At 42.4% G+C, this 20,971-nt stretch overlaps 3 protein-coding genes and 1 long non-coding RNA gene across 10 annotated transcripts in view; 2 read left to right on the top strand and 2 right to left on the bottom strand.

Moving 5' to 3' along the window:
* The first annotated feature begins 274 nt into the window (after positions 1-274).
* On the top strand, positions 275-5,781 carry LOC139812890 (lysosomal alpha-glucosidase). Of its 5 annotated transcripts, none has more exons than XM_071778006.1 (18): positions 275-599; positions 949-1,497; positions 1,604-1,918; positions 1,994-2,151; positions 2,299-2,473; positions 2,553-2,643; positions 2,720-2,888; positions 2,950-3,019; positions 3,094-3,198; positions 3,272-3,529; positions 3,619-3,821; positions 3,900-4,007; positions 4,079-4,256; positions 4,346-4,494; positions 4,579-4,663; positions 4,743-5,013; positions 5,087-5,286; positions 5,374-5,781. In XM_071778006.1, exons 2-18 carry the CDS (start codon positions 1,003-1,005, stop codon positions 5,464-5,466), a joined length of 3,123 nt encoding a protein of 1,040 aa, XP_071634107.1. In that variant the 5' UTR covers positions 275-599; positions 949-1,002; the 3' UTR covers positions 5,467-5,781. The 5 variants fall into 5 exon arrangements, with proteins under 5 accessions (XP_071634107.1, XP_071634104.1, XP_071634106.1 ...); XM_071778003.1 differs by having other exon boundaries at positions 275-633; XM_071778005.1 differs by having other exon boundaries at positions 275-644; positions 953-1,497.
* On the bottom strand, positions 5,760-15,434 carry LOC139812895 (uncharacterized). 3 transcript variants are annotated; one of them, XM_071778065.1, is made up of 3 exons: positions 15,141-15,434; positions 12,380-12,920; positions 5,760-12,311 (listed from the first exon to the last, which is right to left on the bottom strand). In XM_071778065.1, the coding sequence occupies exon 3, from the start codon at positions 10,269-10,271 to the stop codon at positions 8,319-8,321; it is 1,953 nt and encodes a 650-aa protein (XP_071634166.1). In that variant the 5' UTR covers positions 10,272-12,311; positions 12,380-12,920; positions 15,141-15,434; the 3' UTR covers positions 5,760-8,318. The 3 variants fall into 3 exon arrangements, with proteins under 3 accessions (XP_071634166.1, XP_071634165.1, XP_071634164.1); XM_071778064.1 differs by having other exon boundaries at positions 5,760-12,920; positions 14,956-15,434; XM_071778063.1 differs by having other exon boundaries at positions 5,760-12,920.
* A 4,117-nt stretch (positions 15,435-19,551) lies between these two features.
* The window catches only part of Ntan1 (N-terminal amidohydrolase 1), a 48,258-nt gene continuing 46,838 nt past the window's right edge, over positions 19,552-20,971 (top strand). Inside the window, exon 1 of the mRNA XM_071778082.1 lies at positions 19,552-19,693. The gene's annotated coding sequence lies outside the window, so the exon portion shown is untranslated. The remainder of the gene's footprint in view (positions 19,694-20,971) is intronic.
* Positions 19,691-20,971, bottom strand: part of LOC139812912 (uncharacterized) — a 132,711-nt gene continuing 131,430 nt past the window's right edge. The window contains exon 4 of the long non-coding RNA XR_011731975.1: positions 19,691-19,845. This is a non-coding gene — a long non-coding RNA (uncharacterized lncRNA). The remainder of the gene's footprint in view (positions 19,846-20,971) is intronic.

Below are 20,971 nucleotides of genomic sequence, written 5' to 3'. Positions count from 1 at the left end.
TTACAAGTTCAAGGATGCAGTAATGAAAAATTTCTTATCTGTCTGCTTTGCTAAACAATAGTTTTAAAAAATAGGGGTACTTTTATCATAACGATAAGACAAGAATTTGATAAATGCATTGAGTAATTGACAAACACTGATAATAGCCATATCAAACTGATTCTGAGTCAGCGCTGAGATAACTTCTTGACGAGTGTTTGCCTGATAATTCAAGCTTAATAAGCGAAAATGTTGATAACAATGTAATAGGGAGTCAGGGAGACAACAAAGAACACATTTGCTAGCAATTCGTACAATGCTTTCCATTTTGCTATTTTAATCATATAGAGTATATTGGGATACTCGGTAAAGATTTGAGCGGAGATGACGCATATGAAAAGCACACGATGCAAAGATCAACGCACACGATGTAAAGATCAGCTGCCACATATGTGTATTATGTATTATGCGCAGCAGCCAGCAGCAAAGTGAGCAAAGTGCGGCGAGCGGTCCGGAGCGCAAGATTCTTTGCTCGAGAATAATTAGTATTTTAATCTAAGTTCTCTGTGACGCACATAGTGGCACGTGCAGTGTGGAACATATTTGTTTTCAGAAGCCTGGTGTGTATTTGTGCAGCGAATACATGTAATCTCGGTAATTTGAAGGTTATGATCTATATGTAAATATTTATAAAATATATATTAAATTCATTAAATTGCGTTCTCATCCATAGAATGGAACATATTTCGCAGCATACTCTTCGTGTAGAATAAAAATGCGTGCAGGACGATAACGTTGCAGGCAAAATGAAAAAATTTAAAAGTTCTGTCCAAGAATAGCCCATGTCTATTTACATTTAGACTTTGTTAAAGAAACATTTATTTCATAAACATTCATTCGACTGACAGTAATGACTTTGTACAAGTACGCTCATGCATAAAATGCTTTTAATATCCTTATCGCTTTCAGGCAGAACCCGCTGGAAACTGTTTGTGGAAGCAGTTTTGACCAACGACTTGAGACATGACTGATGTAAAGGCACCTGGGCAGGATGTTCCTGAAAAATCAGGATACCACAGTGTAATCAAAGATCACTCAAACAATATTGCAGGAGGATTTGAAACCATCGTGACTAAAACATCGAAAAATGAATCTCATAAGCCGTCGACGAAAAAACATGAAAAGGAAGAGTCGAATCTTGATAAGCGTAGCAATATAAAACGCTTAATAATAACGTTACTCTTCAGCCTCATCGCGACTTTATTGTTGTTTCATCTCGGTCTTCCATTATTATACCTCATTATAAACCCATTACGTACTACTACGAGTAGTTACAATGCGGAAGTGGAATTTATGATTAATATAAATAACGACAGTATCGAGGAGACAAGGTATCAGCATGTATTAGTGGATACACCCGATATGTACATTGAACAAGAAACGTATGATCGAAAAATAGTGCCTTTGAAGAAAGAAAGTAATCTACCTGAAGAAAACGCATCTTTTGACAATGCTCAAGTAAGCAAAATCTAAATTTTTCTGTTACAATTTAAGAAAAACAACTAATGTGTTATTTATATTTGCGTTTATTGTGTCACTATATTATTTATTTATATGTTTAAAGCAGTGCACTAATGTTCCTGAAATATTGCGCTTCGATTGCCACCCAGAGGATGGAGCGTCGCAACTCTCTTGTACAGACAGAGGATGCTGTTGGAATCCTCTTGCGAGGAACAAAAGTGAAAAGCACGTGCCATTGTATATTCCTTATTGTTACTACCCCGAGGGATGGAATCTGTATAAATTTATTAACCACAGTCAGGATGGTAGCAACTTCTTAGGCTTTCTCAGCCGAGAGAAGGAATCTGTGTACAAGAATAATGTGCCTCTTGTGAAGGTAGAAGCCACAAGCGTAGACAGTTCAATTCTGCGTGTGAAGGTATAATGAATATTTATAGAATCTCGTAATTTTTTTTATCGCATTGTAATAAGAGAATAATACAATAATTTTCAGATATATGATCCCTTGAAACCGCGATACGAACCACCATGGCCAATTAGATCGGATCCGGAGCCATTTTTATACCGAGTTGCCGACGCAAAATATGAATTTAATAGCGATGGCGTAAAACCTGGTTTTAAAGTCAATAGAATCAGTGATGGCACAACATTGTAAGTATAAATTATTTTGTATGTTGTATTCAGAATATTATCTGTAAGATTTTAAAGGATTTGTAAAGATAAAGTTTCATAATTTCGATACGTTAAAGTTATGAGAGTTATCATTGAAATTATTTTTATAATATATTTTACTTGCAGATTTAATTCAATTGGGACTGGAGGTTTCATATTTGCTGACCAGTTTTTACAAATAAGTTCATTGCTACCAACAAGCAACATTTATGGCATTGGCGAGCATAGATCGAGCTTAAAATTAAATACTAATTGGCAATCATTTACTTTATTCAATAAAGATCAACCGCCAACGGAGAACGTATGTTGCTTAATTTTATCGTAGAGCAAATGGATTGTTTCTGCATATTGCAAATAATATCTTCTCTATTTACTTAAAGGCAAATTTGTATGGATCTCATCCGTTTTACATTGTTATGGAGGAATCTGGAATGGCTCATGGAGTTTTATTTCTAAACAGTAACGCTATGGGTACGTTTCTTTCTTTTTCTAAAATATGCGAATATGCAGAATATAATTTTATTCAAAATAACTTCATATATTTTAGATGTGATATTGCAGCCTACACCGGCTATAACATTTAGAACGATCGGCGGTATTTTCGATATTTATTTTTTCCTGGGACCGACTCCAGCTGATGTAGTGAAACAATATTCCGTTCTCGTAGGCAAACCGTTTTTGCCACCCTATTGGTCGCTCGGTTTTCATTTATGCAGGTATTATATTGATACAAAATAATATTCGACGTCATGGATATTAATACTTTGTACGTTAAAGGTTTGGATATGGATCGTTGGAAAATACTAAAGCAGTGTGGAACAGAACGAGAGCGGCTGGAATCCCATTTGTAATGTCTGCTGTATTATAAAATGTTTCAAAATGTAAGATATACATTATCATGAATTATGTTGTATTTTATAGGATACTCAATGGAACGATCTGGATTATATGGACAAAAATAATGATTTTACATATAATAAAGAGAAATTCAGAGATTTGCCTAAGTTTGTGGAAGAGATTCACTCGGTATAGTATATCAATATAAAAGATCATGCGATAGGCAAGAGTTAGCTTATGTCAATAATTTTTGTTATTACAGGTAGGAATGCATTATATCCCCTTAATAGACGCCGGCATATCTGCTTCCGAAGATAATGGTTCTTATCTACCTTATGATGAGGGAATAAAACAAGACATATTTGTGAAAGACGGTATCTCACACAAGCCTTTCGTCGCCAAAGTCTGGAATTTCGTTTCCACAGTATGGCCTGATTTCACGAACCCTAAAACCATGATCTACTATGCAAATATGATGGGCGATATGCACAACAGTTTCGCGTATGACGGTGCATGGATCGTAAGTCTCGACTGATTTAAAAAATTATTTTGATACTTTTGAATTACTCGATTTCTAAATTACTTAAATTGTTTCAATCCCGCATCAAGGATATGAACGAACCGTCCAATTTCTACAATGGTTATAAAAACGGCTGTGCGCATAATAATCTAGATTATCCCGAATATGTCCCCCATGTCATTGGCGATTTGCTCGCTACAAAAACTCTTTGCATGAATGCGAAACATTATTTGGGCACACACTATGATCTTCACAACACTTACGGGACGAGTCAAGCGATTGCCACGAATTAGTAAGTAGAAAAAGCAATTTGTAATCTTTTAACTCTTTCAAAAAGCTCAAGAATTTATTCTACCAAATTTGTATGCAGTGCCCTTAGGAAGATTAGATTAAAAAGACCGTTCATAATATCTCGTTCGACATGGGTAGGACATGGTCATTACGCGGGTCATTGGACGGGTGACGTTTATTCATCATGGTAATTAGAGTTTATCTTAATGTACATCATTATATTATCTTCACTTATTAATTAAAGGACCATTTTATCAGGCATGATCTGAAGATGAGCATTCCAGCCATTTTGTCACTCAATTTTTATCAAATTCCAATGGTGGGCGCAGATATTTGCGGTTTCGACGGGAACACAACCGCTGCGTTGTGTAATCGCTGGATGCAACTTGGTGCTTTTTATCCATTTTCTCGAAATCATAATTCAGATGATACAATTGTGAGTGCCGATATACTCTTGATCGATTAATAGTAAAAATTATTGAAATATTTCCAATATAACGTAAAATGAATTATATACGTACACAGGAGCAGGATCCAGTTGCAATGGGCGACTTAGTGGTACAATCGTCAAAAAATTCTCTCAGAATACGTTATCGACTTCTACCGTATTTGTACACCTTATTCTTCAGAGCACATAAATTCGGGGAAACAGTGGCGCGTCCATTGTTCTTTGAGTACGTATCAACACCTTGTATGTATACCCGTCTTATCTATTGTCTACTACGAATAACATGCGTATCAATGTTAATGTTATATAGATTTACCGATGACCGACAGACTTTCGACATTGATACGCAATTTCTTTGGGGAAGTGCGCTTATGATCAATCCAGTTCTCGAAGAAGTACGCCATCAGTTTATTTTATTTACATAATTTGAGATACTTTTACATTTAATTAATCAATGTAACTTATATTTCACAGGATAAAACTGAGATAGCAGTTTACGTACCGCGTGGTCTTTGGTACGATTATTATACTCTTAAATCCTTCTTCTCGATCGGGAAACATTATACCCTACCTGCGCCGATTGACACCATACCGTTATTGGTTCGTGGAGGCTCGATACTTCCAGCGCAGAAACCGGGTGTAACGACAACGGAGAGCAGAAAGAATGATTTTGAATTAATAGTAGCGTTGGATGAAGCTGGAAATGCCAACGGAGAGCTGTATTGGGACGATGGCGATAACTTAGGTAAAATATAATTTGTGTTAAACAATTATATTGAACTATATCTTGACTAAGAATTATATTTTTTAATCTACAGACACTATAAAAAATAAAGAATATTTATGGCAGTCTTTCACTGCAAACCAATCCCATTTAATAAATATAAAAATGGATAAAAGCTACCTTAACGAAGAGGTAATTCTTGGAAAAGTACAGATTTTGGGATTACAACAGCAGGTCTCCAGAGTGTTCCTAAATCAAAATGAAATTGGATTTAAATATGACGTTTTCACATCGGTAAATATTTCACTTGATAGCGATAAATATCTGTAAGTTAAAACAAAGCAATACAACTAAACTTAAAATATTTATAAATTATTTCAGAGCCTAGATATTACTGGTTTGCAAGTGGACATGAAACTACCGTTCGTATTTTATTGGATACTTGGAGGACCGAATGACAATACTATTAATTAAACGTGATTTCTATCGCGGTATGTAAATCTCACTTCTAATAATTAATGTGATATAGGCTATACGTATGTTTTTTTTTATAAATATCCTACTTTAAGTTGATATATTTTTATTATTCAATTATATGAATAAGAAAATGTGAAATATTTCAATTAAATAATCAGTGAAAGAAATGATGTATATGTATGTATATGGAATGAATTATTATTATTAAGTCAGTTGCGCTAATTAATATCTACTCATGAGAGATATTAATAATAGAAAAGTGATGTTCACAAGGAAAGGAAACGAGCGAATAAAGAAACATGTTTATTCAAATTGTTTTCTCCCACACATCGCACAATATATTAATGTACAAATATGACTATGTTTAGTTTATGGCACTAAAGGAAAACAATATTATCCTGATCTCGTCGATGCTGAAAAGATAAAGAAACGTGATTCGAATATTAATTTCGTGATCTCGCGCGAAAAAGAAAATAAGACTAAAATTCGCGAAAGACACAGGATAGTCAATTTCGCCAGCGTTACTTATTTGGTTTGGCACCGTAACTCAAAATTGTCGAAGAGTTAGTGGACTTCGTCGAGGAAATATAGGAAGCTACGCTTCCTGCAGGCCATTCGAAACGGCTCTCCTCGTCTCCTCCGACCTCGATCTATATTCAAAGTGCACTCCGACCCGCATTTGCATCCGCGTGAACCGTAAGCGTAGATTCGATCTTCCGAATAAATTTGAAAACGCTAAGTCACTGCGTGCGCCATACATTCAAGCTCATGTTAATACATTAAGGTGCGTCACACGCATGAATACGCGTTGCTCTCTTTCCTTTCCTACTCGCTTTACGGACGCGCGACGCAAAATACATATCGATGCCTGCTAATAATAAAATTGAAATCATAAAACGTAACAGAGTACATACGCGATATATTTGGCAATGAAAGTATACGATAACGAAGTCTTTGGATTCGACAACACTCTGATCATTCTTGTGTGTCGAAGAGAAAACTTGGAAAACGAATCTCTTTTCGAACAGCTTCGAATATTGCAAACGATTACAAAATTCGCACAAAATAGCACCTCCGACTGCAGCATTTTTGACTAATTTTAGCCGAACGCACGACTCAGAAATATCCTTATGGTACGTCGAGGAAAGGAACTTTTTTTATATTGAGCTAATATTGCTCAATATTCTAGGAATACCAAGTTAATTTTGATTTTACGCGCTAGCAAGAAAAAAGTGTCTTTGTCTAGAAAAAGAATTATTTGCAGATATCTATATCTTGATAGTCAATTTATATTACTGTACATCTTACTTTCATTCATCGAAGTGAAATGAATTGGAATCATTTTCTGAGACTTGACATCTTCAGAATCGATAAGAAAAGATATTACGTTCCTTTCCCCCTCGCGACCATCAGTATATGTTCACTTAATATACCAATATATATATATATATATATATATATATATATATATATATATATATATATATTTATATATATTTATATATATATACATATATGTATGTGTATATGGATATAATATATATATCTTTCTTCTCTCAATGACTAATATATACTAAACTCGCAACCTTCGTTCATTATTGTCTGCTCACATTTACTTATGACTATCTAAAATGATGGCAATGTCACGGCACGCCGACGTGTTTGCTCATCCGCGGCCAATCAAGCCTCCAGTTGCGCGCGAGTGCACGTATGAGATAAATAACGAATAATAGTATTACTACAACGGGAACGTCGCGCAAGAATGTGTCAAAATCTCCGTTTTCAGGACGCGCCCGTGAACACATTTATATATAACAAAATCTCATAATATTCAATTTATAAATGTGTGTATATATATAATAGATATGTATATATAGACGTATATATCTTTATAAATATATAGGATAATGTAACGATTGCGCGTGAAAGAACGTAATTGCGAATGACTCGTGCTAGCCTCGTTTCTGGTTTTCTTTTTGGTATACGAACAGTCGTGCTTACAATTAGAGTAATATTATGTACTAAAATGATCCTACTCTCTCCGTATTCTTCGCCAGTGTGCATGCATGTTTTTAACAGATATGGCAAGAGAACGTCTAACTCTATCTCAGTTGTCGAAGAAGCACGGCGGTTTGCTTCTGTCGTTTGAGAAACATCCTTTTGGCTTTCGCTAATTTAACTTGACAATACATGTTCTACTCCGATGCGATTTACCTTACGCTACAATAAAAGGATTTTACTTAGCTTCCCTAAATCATACGGTGTACTCACTGGTATTTCTATACTTTAGTATGGCAAGTATTATGACACATGGCACCACAGAAATTAACATTCGTCTGATAGATTAGATATCACACACGGAAAACTTCGATCGTTTTATCGTCGGCTGATTGATGCGATTAAAAATGACTCAATAATTCCCTGGAATTCTCTCGAAAATCGTTATTAGTCTATCATTATTAAGCATAATGGATGCAGAGATCATATCATGACCGCGGTCATGCCAGTTGCAGTTTCCGGCATTCTATTTCACTCCCTAAAAGATTTTTGCGATAAATCATAAATTATAAATGTAAAAGAAAAGAAAAAGACATAAAAGTTTACACAGATAAAAAGTCGCATATGATGTTGGATGAAAAATTAAAGTATTAGGAAAAAAAAAAGAATTCGGACAAAATATTTAAATTTTGATGCAAATTTTGGTTAAGCTAAGACCGAGTGCAGAAAAACTTGCTGTCATTCGAACAAACGTGCGCGAGATGACATTATGCTATATCGATTTCATTTCACTCTTCTAATCTTCACGTCGAGAGGAAGATAATAAAGCTATTGTTAATGGATGAACGTGTTTACGTAGCTGTGAGCGTCTCCAAAATATCTTCGGGTGACTTTTTCATTTTACGGAAAGTCTCCAAGTGCTCCTTCGGCACTGTCCATTCCAGGAAGATTTCTAGATTCCGGGTGAGAGCCTCAAGTTCGGACAAGCCGCTCCCCGTGACCGGTTCCTTGCCAGCCGACACCAGGGAGTCCTGAAGAACGTCGTCGATGAGACGTTTGCCGAAGCCGAGCTCGTCCAACCGTTCCTGCCTACTGATCCTCTTCAGGAGGACCGCCAGCAGCAGCCGCATCTTCTCCACCGTCATCATCTTGTACTTCGCGGTGACAGAGGTCTTCTCGACGATCTCGGAGCCGCCGGCCGGTTTACTGGAAACGTTGCCATCGTCATCCTCCTCCTCTGCCTCTGGATGACAAGTCTTCTCGTGGTTCTCCAGATCGCTCTTAATTCTGAAAAAGTTCTTGCAACGCTTGCAGCCATACGGATTGTCTCTGCCGTGTACGCACTTCATATGCTTCTTCCAATGTGGCAGTTGAGTGAAACCGGTATTGCAGTCGGTACACTTGAACGGCCGTTCTCCGGTGTGTCGTCGGGTGTGCAGCTTCAGGGCGGTCGAATGGGCGAAGGCCTGCCAGCAGACCAGGCAGCGAAATGGTCGCTGGCCGGAATGGGTCCTCTGGTGTACGGTCAGCTGGGACTTCTGAGCGAATCGCTGGCCGCACGTGGCACAGCCGTGCGGACGGTCCTTCGCGTGTGTCCTCATGTGCTGCGGCAGGTGACCCTTGAAGGTCTTGTTGCAGATCCCGCAGAGGAAGGACTTGACGTCGCGGTGCAGGCACTCCAGATGTTTCTTCAGGGCGTCGCGACGCACGAAGGCGCGTCCGCACAGGTCGCACTTGTGATCCTTCTGGCCGGTGTGACGTTTCAGATGTAGCGACAGATTGGCCATGCACGTGAAGGTGGTGGAGCACAGCTCGCAGTGAAACGGTCTGAGCTGGGTGTGCGTGCGACGATGTTGCAACAGCTGGCCACCCCGCGCGAACGCCTTGTCGCAGTCCGAACACTTGTACGGCTTGAAGCCGGTGTGCATGCGCACGTGCAGCTTCAATCGCTCCTTCAGCTTAAACTCCTTTCCGCAGTCGTGGCACTTGAACACCGGTCCAGTGTCGTGCACCACTTTGTAGTGATTTCGCAGACCACCGCTACCTTTGAAGCGCGCGTCGCATATGATGCAGAAATACTTCTTCTGTATATCCTGTCTGATCTTATAGGTCCGATTCCTCGTCTTCCTCGTCGTCTCCTCTTCTTCCACCGAATTACACACGGAGCTATCGCTATTCTCTGCGTTTTTCGCAGAGGCTTTTGTCGAGGCGGCAGCGGAGGGAGTGTCAGTATGCTCCACAATTTCGAGTTCCTCGACAACGTTCTCGCGCTCCAGTAAGTAATTCGCTTGAATAATGGCGTCGATCCTTAATCTGAGCTCCTTTTCGGGATTCTCTTTTTCAGTAACACCATCTCTTTCAGTAATATCATCTGGCTTCTCTCGGTCTTTCTTGCTCGACTTCACCAGCTTCCTCCTCGGTGCTGTCACGTGAGCGATCTTCTCGTCATTACATACTAGCTCTACCGTCACCTCATTACCGATTTTACCATTGTTCCTGATGTCTTCCGTTTTTTTCCGATGAGCCTCCACTCGTTGAAGCCTGCCACCCTGGTATTCCGATTGCTCGACGCTCTTGTAGGAATTGAACTCTCGCTGATCAATGCTCTCGCCATCGTCGCAGTCGCCCGAAAGACTCCTGAGCGCCCTCAGAGCGTCGGTCGCGTCCGTATCCTTGACATTTTCTCTGATGCGCGATTGCTTCACCGGCCGCAATTCGGTCAGCTGAACTTCCTCCTGCGGTTGCTCGGATCCAGTTAGATTGTTCAAGATTAGCTGTTCAAAATAGTCTTGCATGCTAATCATCGCGCCGTGCCGATGGGCTTCTATTCAGCCCAGACTCTGATAACGCCGAGAGACTTCGACGCTCGACTTTGATTATCTCATACCGTGTCGATCGCCCGTCTTGAAATAACTCACATCGATCATCGTTCCCCCCCTCCGGTCAAATTTATAAGCACGCGTTGCTACCCCGAAGAACCGTGCTCGTCGACGGATACGACACTCGACATCGTGCGACATGTAGATTCTCTATTGATCACAATTGTTCAGTCCGTTTTATTTTTTACCCGTTTATTACCCATACGCTTCACGACAACTCCAAATCAAAACGAATGAAATCGCCAGTCAGGCATCGATGTCGCTTCACGTTCCGAACACGGCGATCGAACGCGGAGCGCGGGACGCGACCGTGACCCCGATCGTTATCAGCGACGGAACGAGAGATTTGAGGAAGTCCACCGTATCCGAATCTTAGGAATCGCCGTTCGTCGCAATGCCCTAATGACCGCCACGAGGCATCGCCAGTTCCGAACTGGTAGCGGCGCGGTCTTTCTCGAGGAAATCTCCAGATTCGTCTTTTATCAGCGTGACGGCGATGAGGTCGGAGAGAACAAGGGAGCAAGAGAGACGGAGAGGAGAGGAGAAGAGGTGCGCGCACGCATAGGCGTTTATAAAGCGCGGCCCGCTTATCGCGCTCTTATCGTCCCGATATACCTCGGTCTGTGCCCCTCTCCGCCTCGGACCGCCCGCGCTGGTTTTTCCCCGTCCCCCGGCGACGACGATGACGATCCTACGCTACGCGATGCCGAGCGGAGTCGAGCTCTCCGCGAGGTCGCGCCCGGGCAGCTCGCTCCCGGAAGTGCGGGCCAGTGCGGGCGTTGGAATCACCGTGTCGTGCACCCGGCCTCTGCCGGTTCTGCCAGGAGAACACCGGAAGTCTTCCCCGGACGGTCGCGGCGACGGCGGCCGGTTCCTCGTCTACGCGACGATCGACTGACGACGGGGAACGGGAGGGCTCTTCCTCTTTCGACGCGGAGGGCGCCGTTGCTCTCTCTCTCTCGGGAACGACCGCACGATTGCGCTCGCGCCTTTTTCCACGCAAGCGCAATCCTCGGTCGATATCAGCCCCGATGCACACCCCTCCCGACGATAACCGGGGCTCCTCTTCCTCTCTTTCTCCCCCGCGCACGTTGAACCCCCTCGCTTCCACGACACCGTCGCCCTTTCCGCGTTTTTCCAGACGGGTCCTCGGCCTGCTTCCAAGCGACTATCGCCAACCCTTCCTTCCTTCTTTTCTTTCTTTCTTGTTTCCTGTCTTCCTTCCTTCCTTCCTTCCTGATGCCGTCTGTGACCTCTCACCCTTTTCTGCTGTTTGCCTGGGCACAACACTTACCGTTTGTTTTATTTCGATGCTAATTCGTTTCCGGGGGTCCCGAATAGAAAGTCCGCAACTTATCCCGTCTTTGGTTCTCATTAATTTGAAAAAGCAAGCGGCATTTGAATCTCCACAGCATACGCTTCTTTAGATGATATTGTCTCTGTGTATATTATCCACGACTATACCCTAGTTTCAATTAGTAACTTTTTCGATAATGAGGTATTACTTTTGCTACGTATTAATTACATCGTTATATGAAATCTGTTTCATAAACGTAAGAAAAAAAAGCATCGAAGATCAGCGAAATTCTTTGAGGATTTCATTCCTTTGACAACGCCAGCATTTTTCTATTTCTTAACGAAGCGACGATCGAACGGTCTACAGAAAATAAGAGTGTTTCCTTTCAGCGCCATCGATTTGTGCGAAGACTATGATAAATCGCGAAAGGTTTTTTTTTTTCAACGAAAGGGAGTCTTCTCGTGCATGTCGCTCTCTGTGGCCGCTGAATTGGAAACGCTGACTCGTGCCAGCCAGCACTGCATCGATGTTACCAGAGAACTCGACCAGCTCGTCACAATTTTCGTGTCGTCGCGTCGTCGATACTACCTTCTCGCCTACGAAGATCGATAGCCTCGGATTCACGTTTCGTGACACTTCCGCCGATCGTTTTTCAAAAAGCCGTCCACCTGCGTAACATGCTTCGCGTTTAATTTGTCGCGCTTGAATTAATCTCTAATACTCGAATGGCACTTACTTCGATTAAGTTCCCTCGCGATTCTCGTCTATCTTATCTAATTTATTCGACGTTGACGAAAGCTTCACGATTCAATCTCGAGTGATCGCTCGCTTCTGCGCTTCGTTACTCCGAACATATATCGATCTCGTTGGAACGTGGAGGAACTTGATACGGGATCGAATTTTTTCTTTCTTTGGTACGATATCACCGGCGGCGAGGAGGATGACCGTCGAGGAGATCCCTCTGAATCAGCCTAGTTATCTTGTTTCTATATTTACACACTTTAGCTTGGCTACGGTTTCTCGCATGTGTCGACCCTTATCTCGATCGGAGCGTTCACGGTTTCCTTCTTCGCCGATTCATTTCTTCTTTCTTTCCGGTTTTTTTTCCTCTATCCCTTTGACTAGACGTTGACGAGCGAGCGAGTACGTTTACGCGCGCGTTAATCGCTATTTATCGACACAGGTGAAGAACGTGCGAAATGTGTGTGGGTTAGTGTTTTAGCCGTCCCGACGGAATCCTGAATTAGCGGAAAACCGGAGGAAACCCGCCACCAGATCTGAAAGAAATTAGAGACACCGGAGGCAATTCTTCGCTAATTCCAATCAACATTATTCGGTAGATATTAAATTGCGGGAGCCCATCGACAATTACCAGCCTCATTTACATTTACGGATGTTAGATAAACGAGAATAAACGAGAAATGTTACGGCGAAGTAAGCATTAAGAATTACGACACACACACAGATGCGTATCTGATTAGTGTTACTTAGATATTACACATCTTGATTAGTTATTTAACATTATTATAAACAAAACTTTCTAATAGTTAGTACTGCAAATAAAAAATATTAATTGTAAGTTTCTTTTACAATTTAAATTTTGGAAAAAATTTTTACTAATATTGGAATTATATTGATATTTTTAAAATGGGGGAATATCATGGTATTTTTAAATATTTAATAACGATCGATATATGCACCAAAATTAATTAAATTTTAAGTAATATAATATGCTGAGAAACGTAATATAATTATTTCTTGTTTATTTCATTTTAATGGATGAAATGAAAATTGTTTCCTACCTATTAAGTATTTTTTAATATATGTATTTTTTATGATAAAAAGAAAATAATTGCGATAAGAATAAATGATGGCAATGTCTCTGGATATTCGTATACAAGGTGTCAAATTAGTAGCAACGAAATTATAATTGACAGATTATCTTACTAATTGAATGATTTTGTCAACTGATTCGATTTCAATGTAATATATAAATATATCATCGATTGTCGATATTACATGAAGCAAATTACACGAAAAAAAAAATACATCTTATGGCACGAGTAAATTCTTTAAGCTCTTGAAGCTTAATCGGCGACGACTCTCTCGCATTCGACAAAACTCTTGAGGCGTCTCGAAGGTAAGCTGAACTTCTTTTTAAAGTTTCCCCACCGCGCGGAAACGGAGCGTGCGAACGCGTTAAAGGTCCATTAAAATTTCACACGATTGACGGCGGGACACCTTGTATACGAGTACGCGGGGTCATTGATCGCGGAAGGCATTTACATCGCGCGATTGAAAGCTTGCTTGGCGTTTACGTGACCCGATCTGCTAACCGCACCGATCAATTTTTGTCACCATCGCCTGACGGCCGCCGGCGCGACGGCGTGCGGCGTGCGACGAGCGCGTGATGCTTGCGGGCGGAAAAAAGTGGAGCAACTTGAGGAGCGGAGGCGCGGCTAACGAGAAATATAAAGCGCCGGCTAGATGCTTCGTTAACGAAATCGCATATTCGCATCGCGCTCGAGAGATAACTCGAGATGACGTCAAGAATGACTCCTCGCGAAAGTTCGGATTATAAAGAATTGCGTTTAACAATTTACTCGCAACATTGGGGTGTTTCAACACTTAAACTACCGACGATTAACACATATCTGCTTTTATTTAAATATGCCATTTATATATCTCTGGAAAAAAGATGACGAGGAGAGTAAATTGATCGATTTAATCATTGGAAACTCAGAAAATGTATCGTTATTGAAAAAAAAAAAAATTGCAATCAGTTATTTTAACTTTGTCAGTTAATTGACGATACACTTAGGAATTTGTTTACTTAAACATAGAACAGAATTCACAAACAGATAACAAAGTAATTAATCCGAGAATTAAGAAATGTTGCTTTCAGTATCAGTTCATTCTACTTTTTATGGAAAAAAAATAATAACACGAGATAACAACACGTGCGATCGAGAGCGAGACAAAGTCCGTTTTTAAACCAGTGCTTCGCGAATTATTGTTCCTTGGCATTTTAATTTTTATTCCCGCGTCCGATCTTGGACGTTTTTCTCCTTGCTCCTCGGCGCAGCTTGCGATTCAGTAACGCGAGCAACCTTCTCCGATCTTCCACCTCTCTAGTATAGATTAGGGCTCCTCGAGCGTGTGCGACGCACACGCACGCAAGCACGCACGCACGCACGCACGTACGCATACACGTCGCGTCGCGTCACGTCGCGTCACGTCGCGCGCGGCACTCACACGCGCGTGTCGCTCCCGTTTCTCGCCGTGGCACGGATCTGTGCGCATTGAACTTACCGAAAGCCCACGCGAAGGGGATTGAAGGGGATCGCGCGCGTGATTTCGTCGATCGCGCCGATGGTTTAGTTACCCGCCGCCGCCGTCATCGTCGCCGCCGACAGGTGCGAGGCGCAGCACACGTGATACGACACACAACCGCGACTGGTTTCCGCGAACGCGGCTCGGCTACTCACAGTACTCACCCGGACTCGATCCGAGCGCGCGGCTCGCCCCGACCACTCCACGGCCGTCTCTCCACTTGGGTTGCCTCGCGGTGCGCGTCGCGTCGCGTCTCCGGCCCGACCCTACCCTCCGGTCGCCATCTTCGATGCGCCTCAAGCCTCAAGCTCCGCGGCGCCGAGCTGAGCTGACAAGCGGAGCCGAGCTGTGAACGCGCGGCGCACGGAGCCGAGACACGAGACGCGCCGACGAGTCCGCCAGCCCGGCGGAGCTCAAGGGGGGTGAGAAGTTGCCGCGGTAACGGTCGATAGTACGGCCACGTGACGTCCGATGGCGCGACAAGGCATTTTCGCGACGTAAAGCAGCCCTATCCAGCCCCATCCCCTTGTATTTTAACCCTTCAATTTGGTTTAACCCTTTAAGAACGGGCGTAGCAGATGAGCCACAGTATACTTTGCTGTCATAATATCACATTCCAATAATAAAATAAACTTTGAATATTTATTAAAAGATTCCAATTCTGTATTCCAATTAATCTAAAATTTTTTGTTTACATGCATAGTTCATTTTTCCTGTTTTGCATTCTGCGTAATAAGGCTCGTTTAAAATACTCACCTTTAAAGGGTTAAGTTTAATCATTATTTTGAAAGTTATATCTATTTTATTGTTAGATCTTACGGGATATAATTGCACACACCTCCATGTAGCTAGCACTAGCTATTAGTAGCATTATGAAAAGCGTAACTATACATGTATAAATATGCCAAATAGGCCTGTTCCTACTAGCTGTATCCTTTTTTTCTTTAATATAACAATAAAGAAACCTACACGAATCTTCGCTTTCTCCCTTTTTCTCTCCTTTCTTTACTTTTGATAATCAAGGATACGTCGATCGTTATTGGGGATTTCATATCCTAAACCCTGTCCGTTCTATAATTTCCATTTTAGAGAAACCTACTAATTTTCTAAGACAGTTTGGGAATAATCTTCTTATTCTCCACTTTGACCGCAGGTTGAGCTAACGAAGGGCTATAGGTGGCAAATTCCTTGAGAAATATATGTAACTTTCTTGCCCTTCCATCAGCACGATCCTCGCTGAAGATTCCTCCGTCTCGCCCGAAAACATTCGACAAAAACGGTTTACAGAGGGGATACAGTGATACAGAGTTAGACGTGTTTATATTAACGATGAGAATAAATAGAAGAGCTTTTTCGTGGAGAACACGTATCAAGTATCGCGCGCTTGATACAAAGTGATTGATAAAAACTAAAATAAAGGTAAATAATAAGGTATCATAGTCAAACCTTTTAAAATGTATTCGTTATCGTCGTTATCACTGTGAAAGCATCTTCGAGTGGAGTTCAAGGACCCCTTTGGAGCACATAAGCACCGTCGATGGACACATTTTAGATTCCTATCAGTCGCAATATTTTCGATCGCACGATCTCGTTCTTCAGATACAGACGACTTTCGAAGCTTTATCGACGTTCCGACTAATTTAATCGGCTATTAATTTAGGATAATTTCGGCTGTATTTCGAACTTTCTTTTTTCGGATTGACTTAATTACGACGTTAACGTAAGCAATATTTAGTGAATATAATTACCAATTTTTTGTTTTTGATCAAGTCGAATTAGGGACGAATTATGTATAGCTATAAATGTTGCCGTAAGCAGCTGTACTGGTTGAGTGAGTTGCCAATTAAGTTAATCGGAGTTTGAGCTCGCCCTTAGCTAGCAGAATTGCTTGCGGCAAAATATTAAAAATAAACTCTTCCTAATCTAATCTTTCCTCTCATTTCCTAGACGACAAAAATATTGATAATTCTATCCACGCGTTAACGAAATATTACGCGAATATACCACTAAACAAGTTAATCGCGGTTAAGTTAATCGGAGTTTGGCCAAAGTCGTCCTGCTACTCGGTGATGACTCAGGGGCGCAAAAAAGGCCTACAATTTTACAATAAAACATCGTAATTACGCTCTAGAAGAGCGGCCCACGGTCGCGAAAAAGTGAGCGCATATCAGCTTGGGCGAACGAGGAACGCCGTCGAGCTCGATATATCGCATTAGCGGCGCTCATCAGTTATCGCGATGACTCACTTTGTCGAGCTTTTAAATGGCCGATGCGAGTTTCATTGCGTGTGGGACATGCATGTGGGACCGTAACCGTTCCCCTCGTGATCAGCGCTAATGACTCTCGCGTCATTTTGCTCCAAGTTTGCCGACCTACTTTTCCTTGAGTCGGAGCGATCAGTAATCCGCTTTTAGACTTCGCTTATCTTATCATCGTTGTTTCTATCTTTATTATTTGCTCTTCGTAATCACGTTTTGTCACTTCCTATATTTAATGTGAAGCGAAACGAGGAAGAGAAGGGGAAGAGATTATTATATTCGATTATTTTCTGCGAGATTATTTTTTTTTAGTGCGATACTTGTAAGTGCTGGTCTACAACCTTGCTTTAAAGGATATATATTTAAGCTCTAAGCCGTAAGAAATTTACCAATCACAATGAAATGTGAGGAGAATACTCGATTGTGATTGGTCAATTTCTTACGGCTTAGAGCTTAAATACCCTTTAAAGCAAGGTTGTAGACCAGCACTAACGTGCAATCGTCAGATTATTCTCGAAGTAATAATGAATCATTAAACGACCGTTCGTTCCGCGATTAGACTGTACGAGAGAACTGTTGTTTCGCGCGTCTGCTATCGCGGCGATCTCGAGGACATCGCGTCGCAACGCCGCGATAAGCGAGAACCTCGTGCCCGATCACGACCGATCAGTGACTTGAACGCCAAAAATCCGCGCCGAAAGCTCGCTCGGCGAGATCAAGTCGGTCGCCGCATGGTGAGTTCAACGCTTAGGGCCCGATATTTTCGTAGCTCATGGAAATGCGATCCGGGAGTCTCGTTTATCTGTCTGAATAACGCCTGGCTTATCAAATTTCGGATGATCGAGGGAGACACTGAAAAAAGAGAATCGACAAATGCGCAGTCCACGGCTGCGTAAAAAGGCTGGATCGCTGGATGTTTGTGCAAAGATTGGTCCGAAAGATTAAGATAGTCTTCCGGTGAGCGATATCGGGTAAATAATAACGACATTGAAAGAGCTGCGTGAATTCAACGAGATTTGCTTCCTACATTTTACAAAGAAGAAAAATTGCATTGGCCGCGTTCAGCAGACACATATGTTGAGTTCGTCTTATCAATACTCCGCGTTGATTGGAACGCGACCATTTTTGCGAGATCAGAACGCGAAAGAATACGGCAAATCGCATAAATATATTCATTAAATTAGTAAGAATTGCCGGTCCGAGCGAATTTGAATGTTCGTGATAAATATTCGGACGAAGACAGGGATCTATCGTTGTAATCTGTATCGACGGTTTACGGATTGTAAACATTGCAAGTTAGTCGATCGACTTTCTCGAGATGGCAGCACTATACTGTTGTACTCCGAAATCTCGCTCATGTGCAATAACGCACGTGTATATAAATTTACATGACACACATTTACACATGTTAGTACGTACATACATTATCGTCCGCCGCATACAACAATTTAGGATTATTTGCATAAGAAAAGCATAGAAGAAGAGAAAGTTTTCGGGCGCGAGAATGAGAACGTGCGCGAGGAGCATCTCTCTCTCTATTTTTTCGTGTGCCGCGCGAACGATAACGCGACACATTCGGCTAACTTCAAGCGCGAGAGGCTTGAGAGAGCGCGGCGAAGTGAAGTGCGCGCATAATCGCGAGAGCGCGGCACCGGCGAGCCGAGCGCGGCCGAAGTCGCGCGAACGCGAAACTCGCGGAGCCTCGCTCCGAGAAGCGAAGTGAACGTAGACGCGCTCGGACAGTGCGCAGAGCGGACAGTGCAGCGGGACCGAGCGAGCGAACGTTGCTACGCCGGGGTTTGTGGATTTTGCCTATTTTTTTTCCACGGCTGTCAGGCCGGAGCAGCGCCCTACTCTCGCGGCGCGTGAAAGCGGTGCTTCGTGAGTGACGCCCCAGCGCGATCACGCCTCGCGCGTATCTCTCTTCGCCTCTATCTATTTCTCTCTCTCTCTCTTTCTCTCTCTCTTTCGAAGACGCGAGCCTGTCTCTCTCTCGCGTGGTCCCTCCGATCTGTCATCCTTTCTTTCTCTCTTTCTCTCTCTCTCTCTCTCTCTCTCTCTCTTCCCCTGCCGCGCGCTCGGAGTCCGCGTGGTCGTCTCCTTCCCGTCGCGGTTTCGCTCGATAATCGCACACTCGCAGACAACGACGGCGATCGCACGGCACGACGGTGACGTCCGTCGCGACACTGACGTTTTTGCCTTCGATCGGGCGCCGCGGTCGCGTGTGCACCACCAGTTGCGTGTTGCGTAACTGCATTTTACAACAGCCCGCCGCCGCCTCTCGCAGTCTCTCCCCGCGGGTGCATCGGCCCTGTCCCACCCGCGCTCCCCTCCGTCCCGTCCCGTCCCGTCTCATCCCGCGCCACGCCGCTGCGCCAGACCACGCCGCGCCACGCTGAGGGAGTTTGGCGCTACGGAACCTTGGAATCTGACGTTTGGAGCGCACGACTTCGCTGCTGGTGAGTCCGTCCTTTTGCTCATCTCATCTTCTTTCTTCTCTCGACGCGGCCCGTAATCCTTTCGCCTCGCCGTTCGACGTCTTGAATCTTGCTCGGCTGTTTGTACACTTGAAACTTCGTCCGAAAGTACCAGCGATTTGCGTGGCCAAATGCTAGAAAGAGCGAAAAAGAGTTATCGCGACGATCGAAAGAGATTCACATTAAAAAACACACGTTGCTATTGTATCTTGATATCTTGTCATGCAAAATGTAAAGTGGAGCGATTCATTTCTTATTGTTAACTTTATATGTATTATGATAAAACTTTAGCCCAGAATTGTGCTGGTTTCAGTTGTCTATTCGCGCTCCTCTTTGTATGTCCATTTCTATCAACGTAGATTAACTTTAATCTCGGTTTAACATAGTTTTTAGCCTTTTCTAGTTCCAAGAATTAGAGGAACATAAAAAGTAAGTTAAACGAGCTCTACATTGGTTTGGTAGAAATGGGCATTAGTCACCTCTAAATAATAGCAAACGAGAGACATCACGTCCAATGTGATCGTGCTATTATTTAGAAGCTATTATTTAGGAGAAGGTCGAACGAACATTGTGAGAAACAGAAGCGCAGAGGGGCTGAAGTTAGATTGTAACACATCACCTACAGTTTCTAGCGAACTTTTAAACAATCTCAATTTTGCGCTTTATCGCATAATCCGATATAATTTTTACGTCTTTATCAAGTTGCGGACTTCCGTTCCGCTTTTATTTAACTTAATTTTATCGAGAACGATTTAAATATATATAGATTGCTGTAATTTCACAATCGATCGGTCCGGTATTTTTCTCAATCGCCCACGATAACGCGTTTTTACGGCGTTTAAGCACTTATAGTACCGTCGCGGTCTCGCTCGCTCGCGCATCTGAATATGCAACGGCATCGCAGTGATGTCGAAAATGAGCTGGTGTTGGGGAAGTAATGACTGGTTTTATATGGGAAGAAAGAACTGCTTTTATTATAAGACGCGTTTTTGCGAAGGCAGGGAGAGCACCGAGGGGAGGAGTTACTCGTGGATTCGATTTCGCGGAAAGCATAAGCGAGCGAGCGCATCTCTGAAGCGGCTCGAGATACCAGAAAATGTGTTTTACATTAACGCAAAAAGATATAACGCGTGTATGTACATTGCGTAGCGATAAACGGCTTGGATTGAGACTTCGATTTAGATTTTTACGTCTTGGAGAGTTAGATGTGTTGTATGTGCGTCAATGTTATGGAGAATTGGAAATTACTGCTGTTTTAAG

This window comes from Temnothorax longispinosus, chromosome 5 (genome assembly GCF_030848805.1).
Source record: "Temnothorax longispinosus isolate EJ_2023e chromosome 5, Tlon_JGU_v1, whole genome shotgun sequence".
NCBI classification, from domain to species: domain Eukaryota; kingdom Metazoa; phylum Arthropoda; class Insecta; order Hymenoptera; family Formicidae; genus Temnothorax; species Temnothorax longispinosus.
Note: the sequence above shows the minus strand (reverse complement) of the source record. Positions and strands in the feature narration are given on the sequence as shown.